The following is a 10,614-nucleotide window of genomic DNA, read 5'->3' as shown; positions in this document are numbered from 1 at the left end:
TACCATAGCTCGTCCCCAAGCACCAAAGGAAGCACTCTTTCAAATCCCCTTACCATAGCTTGTCCCCAAGCACCAAAGGAAGCAATCTTTCAAATCCCCTTACCATAGCTCGTCCCCAAGCACCAAAGGAAGCACTATTTCAAATCCCCATACCATCCCTCGTCCCCAAGCACCAAAGGAAGCACTCTTTCAGATCCCCTTACCATAACTCATCCCCAAGCACCAAAGGAAGCCCTCTTTAAGATCCCCTTACCATAGCGTGTCCCCAAGCACCACAGGAAGCACTCTTTCAAATCCCCTTACCATAGCTCGTCCCAAAGGAAGCAATCTTTCAAATCCCCTTACCATAGCTCGTCCCCATGCACCAAATGAAGCACTCTTTCAAATCCCCTTACCATAGCTTGTCCCCAAGCACCAAAGGAAGCACTCTTTCAAATCCCCTTACCATAGCTTGTCCCCAAGCACCAAAGGAAGCAATCTTTCAAATCCCCTTACCATAGCTCGTCCCCAAGCACCAAAGGAAGCACTCTTTCAAATCCCCTTACCATCCCTCGTCCCCAAGCACCAAAGGAAGCACTCTTTCAGATCCCCTTACCATAGCTCGTCCCCAAGCACCAAAGGAAGCCCTCTTTAAGATCCCCTTACCATAGCGTGTCCCCAAGCACCAAAGGAAGAAATCTTTCAAATCCCCTTACCATAGATCGTCCCCAAGCACCAAAGGAATCATTCTTTCAAATCCGCTTACCATAGCTCGTCCCCATGCACCAAATGAAGCACTCTTTCAAATCACCATAGCTTGTCCCCAAGCACCAAAGGAAGCACTCTTTCAAATACCCTTACCATAGCTTGTCCCCAAGCACCAAAGGAAGCACTCTTTCAAATACCCTGTCCATAGCTTGTCCCCAAGCTCCAAAGGAAGCAATCTTTCAAATCCTCTTACCATAGCTCGTCCCCATACAGGTGTACAGGGTGAATCCCCTTTCCTCTCATCCCCGAGTCGAAGAAATCACTCCCAGACAGGAGAGTGGTTCCAACAACTATGGGGCACCTGGAAAACATACCAGCATCCTGTGTTACTTGACATCGTATGACAAGTTTAAATAAATATGCACCGTGCTGTTAAAAGGGGGTTTAATGATAATCTGTAAAGTGTCGTCACAGATTAGCCTGTGCAGTCTGCACATGTATTAAACTTCCTTTTCACATAGCACGGCTCATGTACCATTTAAAAAAAAATCATAATCGCTAAGAGCCAGTGTCTATAATAATAAGTAACTTAAAGAAATTCTACCATACTTCACAGTGTATAAAGCATAACCATGTATTTAAATTGAATCTTGCAGGAAAGGAAATTGTGGGTGCTACACTGTAAATTATGGTATACATTACTTTAGTATCAGTCACAGTTCCTGTATCTTTGGTACATTTGTGTTATTTGTTTGGAACAAAGAATGAAGTCATAGCTTTAATTTGTTGCAAGACTAGACCCAGAGTAACATGTTTATTATTACAGCAATGATATGGGTCGTGCTCTGTGAAAAGGGGGTTTCATCAATGTGCCTAAAGTGTCGTCCCACAGGCTAATAAGGGACGACACTTTCCACAGAAACCAGATTTTTGCTAAGAAAAGACTTTCTTTAAACAAAAAATATCATTAAAGCGGAAAGTGTCGTCCCTGATTAACCTGTGTGGACTACACAGGCTAATCTGGGACGACACTTTACGCACATGCATTAAACCCCCTTTTACAGAGTACAGCTCATATTTATTCAAAGAAATACTTGGCTATGATATCAACATAATGAACAATAATTATCTCCATCACAATCACTATTGAGTTAAAACTGATAAGTTTCTTATTTCAGTACAGATTGTCAGTATGCTACCCATTACCACTGTTAAATAAGATATTACATACATATACATTGCAAACTGTTAATAGAAATGAACCCATAAAGTATAACAAATATCAATTCTGTGTAAATCAACAGCAGTTTTATACAAGAGATGTGTTTGTCAGAAACACAATGCCCCCTATTGCGCCACTTTGAAGCCATATATTTGACCTTTGACCTTGAAGGATGATCTTGACATTAAACCACTCAAAATGTGCAGCTCCATGAGATACACATGCATGCCACATATCAAGTTTCTATCTTCAATAATGCAAAAGTTATTGCAAAACTTTAACCATTTAAAGTTTTGGGATACACACAATGAATGAATGACAGACAGACAGGCCAAAAACAATATGCCCCGATCTTTCAATCCGGGGGCATAAAAAATAACTTATAATTGAAAATCAATACATCAATCATTTTATAATTGCAGCTGTTTACTTAAAGACCCCAACCTTATTATAGCCCAACTAACAATAATTATTTTTATATTTTTATATGCAACTTCACTTAATAAATTAAATCCCAACCTGTTTTCTAGCAACAATAATAATTTATTTTTTAACCCTTTACAACTAAGAGGCAAAGTGAAATAGCTATATGCAACCAGCATAAAACCAGAACAGCCATGAAGTTACTCAGTCTGTTCAGGTTTTATGCTGTTTGCTGCTCATCAGTATCTAAAAGTTGGAAATGAAGCCTTAAAACCTTGAATCTATTGAGAAAATTTAATTGGATTTTCTAATGGACTACAAACAGATCAAAATGTGTATCTTAGAGGTAAAGGGTTAAATCTCTCGTCATACCTTTCCTATAACATGATGGAATACCTGTTTCCAACAACGTTCACAGAGCACACCTGTCCCTTCTCCACGTGTTTGAAGGACCCTGGTGTCAGTGGAAGGCGCAACACCAGCCCAGGCAGCATCAGATCTAGAAAGCAAATATCATGTGAACCTTGCAACACCAGCCCAGGCAGAATCAGATCTAGAAAGCAAACATGATGTGAACCTTGCAACGCCAGCCCAGGCAGAATCAGATCTAGAAAGCAAACATGATGTGAACCTTGCTACACCAGCCCAGGCAGCATCAGATCTAGAAAGCAAACATGATGTGAACCTTGCAACACCAGCCCAGGCAGCATCAGATCTAGAAAGCAAATATGATGTGAACCTTGCAACACCAGCCCAGGCAGCATCAGATCTAGAAAGCAAATATCATGTGAACCTTGCAACACCAGCCCAGGCAGCATCAGATCTAGAAAGCAATATCATGTGAACCTTGCAACACCAGCCCAGGCAGAATCAGATCTAGAAAGCAAATATGATGTGAACCTTGCTACACCAGCCCAGGCAGCATCAGATCTAGAAAGCAAACATGATGTGAACCTTGCAACACCAGCCCAGGCAGCATCAGATCTAGAAAGCAAATATGATGTGAACCTTGCAACACCAGCCCAGGCAGCATCAGATCTAGAAAGCAAATATGATGTGAACCTTGCAACACCAGCCCAGGCAGCATCAGATCTAGAAAGCAAATATGATGTGAACCTTGCAACACCAGCCCAGGCAGCATCAGATCTAGAAAGCAAATATCATGTGATCCTTGCAACACCAGCCAGCCCAGGCAGCATCAGATCTAGAAAGCAAATATCATGTGAACCTTGCAACACCAGCCCAGGCAGCATCAGATCTAGAAAGCAAATATGATGTGAACCTTGCAACACCAGCCCAGACAGAATCAGATCTAGAAAGCAAATATGATGTGAACATTGCTCTGGGAATACAGGGCTTAATGCATGTTAGTAAAGTGCACACATTTTTATTGTATTTATTTTAAACGGAAGTCTGTTCTCAGCTAAAATTAGATTAGGTTGAAAGTGTCGTCCCTGATTAGCCTATGGAGACTGCACCGTCTTATCAGGGGCGAAACGTAACACAAGGCTCTTGTCAAAGTCTCTCTTGTTATCAGACACACATTTTCAAAATTAATCGCCTTTGGTTTAAACTCACCTTTGTTTCAAAATTGTACCACGCAGAAAAATGACATAACTTTGTTTATTTTCAGGATGTCATTTGATGTTGAAATGATTTTAGTGTTGTTTTTTCCAGATATTTTGTGATGTTTATTCTTTTTTAAATGGGAAATGTATGGGATTAATTGAATGCCAGGTAAGCATCATATATAAATGAGCCTCTCTCTTGGAAAACCCAGCTTAATGCACATGCGTCATGTGTCTTTCAAGATTACCCCCTGTGCAGTTTGTATGATTCTTTGTATGTTTTATCAAGGTCATGTAGGTGGTTCTACACGTATGTTTGTGAATGAAAATACTGACTACCTGCTCCATCCACAAGTTTCTTGAAGACTGGCGGCCAAGTGGTAAATCTTTCCATAAGATCTGGGTAGCGCCACAGCAGATAAACTGAAACAGAGTTGTTTCCACATAAGGATGATTGGCAGATAAAATGCTGGTAAACAAGTGCCGTCACCTAATGTGCCTAATGTCCCCAAAGAATTGCTTTTATCCAAAAGAATGATCCTAACCTTCAAAGTAGGGGAAAACAGAAATGTTTTATTAATTCATTGCAAAACAGAAATCACGATGTCCTCTATACAATTATGAATTTTCCATACAATCTTGCTAATGCTTTAATTTATGCTTTGCAGAAAATTAAACAAAGGGCAAAAATAAATAAATTTGTAAGAGTTTTAACTGGGTTTAAGTTAAATTAAATTAAAATTAAATTTAAATAATTAAATAAATGGGACTGCTTTGTCACGGTCAATTAACGATCCGTGCGAGTGGTAAATTGTGTAACCGTTAAATAAACAACAAACAATAAACTTGCCAATCGCCTGCGGGCAGTAGCTCGCCTTAGCAAAAATAATCAGGCGGCTTGATTTTCGCTTTTCCGGTCTTGTTTACTAAAAAAATCGGGCAACTTGATCTTCGCTTTTCTGTGCTTGTTGGGCGATATCACGGGCGTTAGAGCGAAATTATCGCGACTAGAGTCGCCCGTAGGGATATTCCCTGAATTTATTTTGTAGATAATTCAGATTGGAAATGTTGTTTTTTGTTCTGAGCCCCACATCAACATGGTAAAAAAACAGTAGTTGATACTGTAATAAATATTGTAACATCATTATTATTTGTGGGACATATTCTTTGCTTGTTTTGTGGGTTGATCGATCCTCATATTTAACAAAAACACATCAAAAAAAAAGGAAAATCCCCATTTTTGTTCAAAATCCGAAATCATCCAATTTTTATGCCAATGAAAAAGCCTTTTCATTCCTATAAATAATAATAAGTTTACGGTAATATTTTCTTCTTACCGGTGGGGTAAAGCACTTTCTGCTTGTCCAGTTCAAACAGCAGCGGCTGTTTATTCACGCAGTATATGAAAGCATTCTCTCCAGTATTGGTGTGTATCTTCACAGAGCTCACGTCCTCTTTGTTAGGGATAATTGTATTAACGTCTTCGACACTCAGGTTTGAAAATGATTTCTGTATTTCAACTCGCACTTTCTTTCTAAAAATGTGTAATGTAAATACTGTAGTTAAATAAACGTTTTAAATAGTTATTGCAAAACTGGTTTGAAAATATATGGTACCAGGTATTGTGTTTTATAAGATGTATTTCGCACAGGTGGAAGTAACATACCCTGGATAGTATATGGGCCCAGGAGCCCAATATGGTGGCAATTTTTTTCATGGCTCCTTGTCATTTTCTCTCATTAATCATGATTTTATATATTTATTTAAATATATTGGGCTCCTGGGCCCATATACTATCCAGGGTATGTTACTTCCACCTGTGGTTAGTCTTATTTATAAGACGCGCAAAGACTTTAGAGATACTTTTTAAATGGGCTAAATTCTTTGAAACGTCTTATTGGCAAAGGACCAATTACGTGGAGGAAACCAGAAAGTTTAAATTTGCATCAATTTGTGTAAAATTGCAAAATAACATTACCAACTCATAAAGTGTTAGTTCAAAAGTCCATTTGTATGCCCCAGGATTGAACGATCAGGGGTATATTGATTTTGGCCAGTCTGTCTGTGTGTCTGTCAGTCTGTGTGTCTGTCACTAAACTTTAACCTTGGTCATAACTTTTGCAATATTGAAGATAGCAACTAGATATTTGGCAAGCTTGTGCATCTCATGGAGCTGCACATTTTGAGTGGTGAAAGGTCAAGTTCACCCTTCAAGTTCAAAGGTCAATTATATCGCTTCAAAGCGGTGCAGTAGGGGCATTGTGTTTCTGATGAATACATCTCTTGTTACCTCAAATATCGTCGAATTAAAGTTAGAAAGGCATACATTCTTGAGTTAAACTTTTGCTTAAATTGCAATACAATCACTGACCTCTCGGCATGTTATGAAACTGATTTAAATATCAACCAATCAGAAGAAGGCATTACGGTGTAACGTGTACGCGTAATTTTATTTAACATGAGCTTTTAACACCGAATTTCACCTAAGAAGATCTAGTATGCTCATCTTTGTCGATTTAATAAGTATATGTTCAAAACAGATATGGCACAGTTTTTATTCACTCTTCTAAGTTTCAGCAAGTTTTTATGCATGTTTTTTTCACATCTCTGTCTGTGTTGTTGTATACTGTACGATCTATATCATTATTATTTATGTACCATATAAAAATAAAAGACTTTATTTATTTCAGAACTTGCAAATTTTTAATTGTCACTTAAGAAAAAAAAAACATGCTCAATTAATCCAGAAAAGTCTAATAACATCGCTTTACTATATAACGCTCTGCGCCACAACAGACGAACGCAAACTGTGTTTTCCTCAGTTTATTCATCACATTTAAACCACTTGATTTACATCGAGGTTGTTTTATCGATAAATATCTACACAGCGAGCAAATTGACAGATATTTAAAATTTGAATATTGGTTGGGTTTAAATTGCTCAGGCGTGCAAAATTCAAAGTGTCATTACATAATTGTTGATGAACATTATTAAGAAATAAATTATCTACACAGGTATGTAAATATTATTGCAATCTGTTGATATTAACTGTCTGATATCGGGGCTTGAATGTTGCGCACAAAATACTTGCTCAACAATATAGACAAAGAAGGAAAACCTTCCACCATTGTTTTAGGCTTTCCCCCGTTGTACGCTCCAAATATTACCAATATAAAAAGTAGCTTAATATTTGAGAGCGTCAACAAGTTGGACTAACCTGTGGTATACACATGCTACTTTATGCCAGTAACAGACAACAACCCTACTAGTTGCAATAATCCAACTCCCAGCTATGGACTCTCCGGGTCTCGCTGTACGTATGCACTCATAAAAGCTCAGAGCATTCAAGAAGAACTAACTTCCCTACTTGAAGTTGAATCAGAACTTCAGGAATAATTTTCGTAATAGCATTTCATGTCCGATCCAGGCACAAATTATTCAGCCGGGATTAAAAACCGCGATACTCGGATTTGTATTTCAACGCTCTTCCAATCGAGTTAGCTGGCGCACATTTGAGAATGTCCGAAATATTTATCCGAATATTTTTACACTATCTAATGAACAAGTGTGACGAAGACATATTGTCACAGTGAACAATTTTAGCTCTTTACTCATAAATTACCTATCTGATCCTTTCATGGAAGTCTGCGACTTTACTCGGAATGGCTTCTTAAACATCGTAGACGATTTTCTTTGTAAACGTATTTTTATAAATGTTGTCCGAATTATCCGAAAATTAGGTTACAAATCATTCGATAATAATCGCAATACAAAGGCTACATTCAACCTAGTATGTAAATAGCTTTTCCATTTAACTGTCCCAAGCGTATTGATTAACGATAGCCACTATTATGGATTTTTTACATTGCGTCATATGATATTTCCAAGTTTTATTGACCTAAAATAAGATTCCCGTGGCGTAGCAGATATGGTTTCTGCCTAAGGATGAGCCAGGCACTGGTTCGATCCTCACTATGGGAGCATACTTTAGATCTCCCCCAAAGACACAGTCTACAGGTTCTAAGTCCAGGAAACGGACTCCATAGCGTAAGGCTTTGGATACAATCGATCTTAAATAAATAGTACTGGTTCTTCCCATGTCTCTAGACTCCTATCATAGTATTGCGCATAAACTTCTATCTCTCTATCTCTATCTCTCGGTTAATGTGCTGGACCCCTCTGGGACATTGTCACACAATTGTGAACTATGTACACGTGTGAAGGGAAGAACAATGGTTAAAAGCCGGATAAAAACATTTTGCTCCAGAGTTATATGCACAGCTCCCCCATCCTAGTCTTGAAGACATCTATGGATGGGGAAATGACCACCTGTTCTGGGAGACCATTCCAGAGGCGTATTCTAGTTGGGAAGAAGGAAAACTGGTAGACATTGACGGTGGTAAATGGCACTATGAAGCGGTTTGCATGGCCTCTGGTGTTCACTCCTGCTGGTATGAGTACACTTCTGGAATCGATGTCCACCAGGTTGTTTACGATCCTGTACATCATGACCACTTTTGCCGTTTGGCGTCTGTATTCAAGCGTTGGCCAACCGAGCTTGTTCATCATTGCAGTGACACTGCTGGTGTATCCGTAGTCGCCTGTGCAGAAGCGGGCATTTCTTCGTTGGACAGACTCCAATTTGTTGATGTTGGATAGGGTTTTGGGATCCCAAACAGATGCCGCATACTCAAGCTGGGGCCTTACAAGAGATGTGTATGCCTTTGCCTTGATGTCTGTAGGGCAGGTTGCCAGATTTCTACGAAGGATGGCTAATGTTGAGTTTGCCTTTTTAGCGGTGATGTCTATATGGCTGTTCAACGTGAGTTTACTGTCTTTGGTCACACCAAGGTATTTGGCTTTATCTGTCTGTTTAAGTGTTTGGCCATGGATGTTGTATGAGCCAGGTGTGATGTTCCGCTTGTTGGTAATACAGATCATTTCGCACTTGTCCGGATGAAAGTCCATTAACCACTCCCGCTCCCATACTTGTAACTGGTCCAGGTCATCTTGAAGTGCCTTGGTGTCATCTGCCAGTCTTATGGTCCTGTATAGTAGACAGTCATCGGCGAAGAGGCTACATAAATGACCTCCCAGGTAGAGTGTCATCAACTGTACAGCAAACAGTTTGGATCCTGATGAGACACCACGTTCTGCGGCGTCTCATCTGGATCCAAACTGTTTGCTGTACAGTTGATGACACTCTACCTGGGAGGTCATTTATGTAGACCAAGAACAGGAGAGGCCCTAGGACGGTACCCTGAGGGACTCCTGATGTAACAGGGGCTGGTGCAGATACCTTTCCGTCAAGTACAACTTGCTGCTGTCTATCCGATAGGAAGCTGTTAATCCACCCCAGAGTCTTGCCGCGTACACTATAGTGGTGCAACTTTGTTGAAAGACGTCGGTGGGGCACCTTGTCGAATGCTTTAGAAAAATCAAGTAGTATCCCCTCAATCTGTTGCTTGTTACTCAACCTTGCTGCGAGATCCTGTACTGTGTTGATGAGTTGTGACTCGCATGATCTTCTCTTCCGGAATCCGTGCTGTGCATCGGAGAGAAGCTTGCTTTCATCCAAGAACTTCATCAAGAGGCTGTGAACAATGTGTCCCATGGTCTTACAGCAGATAGAGGTAAGTGACACAGGATGATAGTTGGAAGCTTGGGTCTTGTCTCCTTTCTTGAAAAGTGGAGTGACATTGGCATGTTTCCAATCAGTAGGGACTTGGCACTGATAATGAGACGCTTGAAAGATGAGGGTTAGTGCTGGGGCTATGACCGATGACATCTCCTTCAGGAATCTGGATGATATCTGGTCTGGTCCTGATGCTTTGTGTGGGTTGAGGGCTTCAAGTAGCTTCCTTACACCATTGACATGGATCATCAGTGGGGGGCCTCCACTGGGATATCCTGTCCGAGGTCTGGAAGGTTCTCGCAGTTTTCCTTTGTGAACACTGAGGAGAACTGGTCGTTCAGGATTTTTGCTTTGGCACTAGCATCAGAATAGGTGGACCCATCTTTTTTCAGGGGAGCAACGCCTGAACTGTCGCTTTTCATGCTTTTTACATATGAGAATAGCATCTTGTTGTTGCCTCCAGGTTCACTTATCATGTCTCTAACATACTCATTTCTGGCATTTCTACAGGCTTTCTGGTTTTCTTTCTGGATCTGTCTGTAAATATTCCATTCTGTCTGATCTTTAGATTTTCTGGCTCTACGATATGCCCGTTTCTTTCTTCAAGCTAGTTTTCTAATATTTCTATTGCACCATGGTTGGTTGAATCTTGAAGATGTTAGCTTAGATGGTACATGCGATTCGATGACTTTGTTACATTGTTGTTTGAAGTCTGCCCAGTGTGTTGATTGGTGAAGCGGTGCTGTGGTTTCCAACAAAGGTTTTGCTAAAGCTGTCAAGGTCTTCTTTCATGGCAGGTGTATTCGCCTTCTTCCAAAAAAAAAGATGAGTTGTTGAACTGGTTTTTGACGTTTCGGGATCACATTTGTGTCTATGAGGACCGTATCATGGTCACTTAGGCCAGGCATGGGTAGGCATCTTTTGACAAGAGTTGGGCGGTTTGTGCAGAAAATGTCAAGTGTTTTTTCGTTTCTTGTTGGGAAAGTCACTAGTTGTTCACTGGCGGTTTATATGTGTTAATTAATGTCTCATTGATCTGGATGGAGTACTGATGACCAATTAAGGTGTCTGTGGTCCAG

The 10,614-nt window shown here is 40.1% G+C and overlaps 1 protein-coding gene across 1 annotated transcript; it reads right to left on the bottom strand.

Moving 5' to 3' along the window:
- Positions 1–2,709: 2,709 nt before the first annotated feature.
- LOC127839919 (eukaryotic translation initiation factor 2D-like) lies at positions 2,710–7,624 on the bottom strand. Its single transcript, XM_052368310.1, has 4 exons — positions 7,523–7,624; positions 5,238–5,434; positions 4,240–4,323; positions 2,710–2,831 (listed from the first exon to the last, which is right to left on the bottom strand). The coding sequence occupies exons 1-4, from the start codon at positions 7,576–7,578 to the stop codon at positions 2,710–2,712; spliced, it is 459 nt and encodes a 152-aa protein (XP_052224270.1). The 5' UTR covers positions 7,579–7,624.
- Positions 7,625–10,614: the final 2,990 nt, after the last annotated feature.

This window comes from Dreissena polymorpha, chromosome 7 (assembly GCF_020536995.1).
Source record: "Dreissena polymorpha isolate Duluth1 chromosome 7, UMN_Dpol_1.0, whole genome shotgun sequence".
Taxonomy (NCBI): domain Eukaryota; kingdom Metazoa; phylum Mollusca; class Bivalvia; order Myida; family Dreissenidae; genus Dreissena; species Dreissena polymorpha.
Note: the sequence above shows the minus strand (reverse complement) of the source record. Positions and strands in the feature narration are given on the sequence as shown.

Coding starts and splice junctions, on each gene's coding strand:
- LOC127839919 (XM_052368310.1), bottom strand. CDS start 7,578: ATGTTTAAGAAGCCATTCCGAGTAAAGTCGCAGACTTCCATGAAAGGA. Junction 5,435..7,522: donor TCCATGAAAGGATCAGATAG/GTAATTTATGAG, acceptor ACACATTTTTAG/AAAGAAAGTGCGAGTTGAAA. Junction 2,832..4,239: donor GAAACTTGTGGATGGAGCAG/GTAGTCAGTATT, acceptor TTTGCTTTCTAG/ATCTGATGCTGCCTGGGCTG.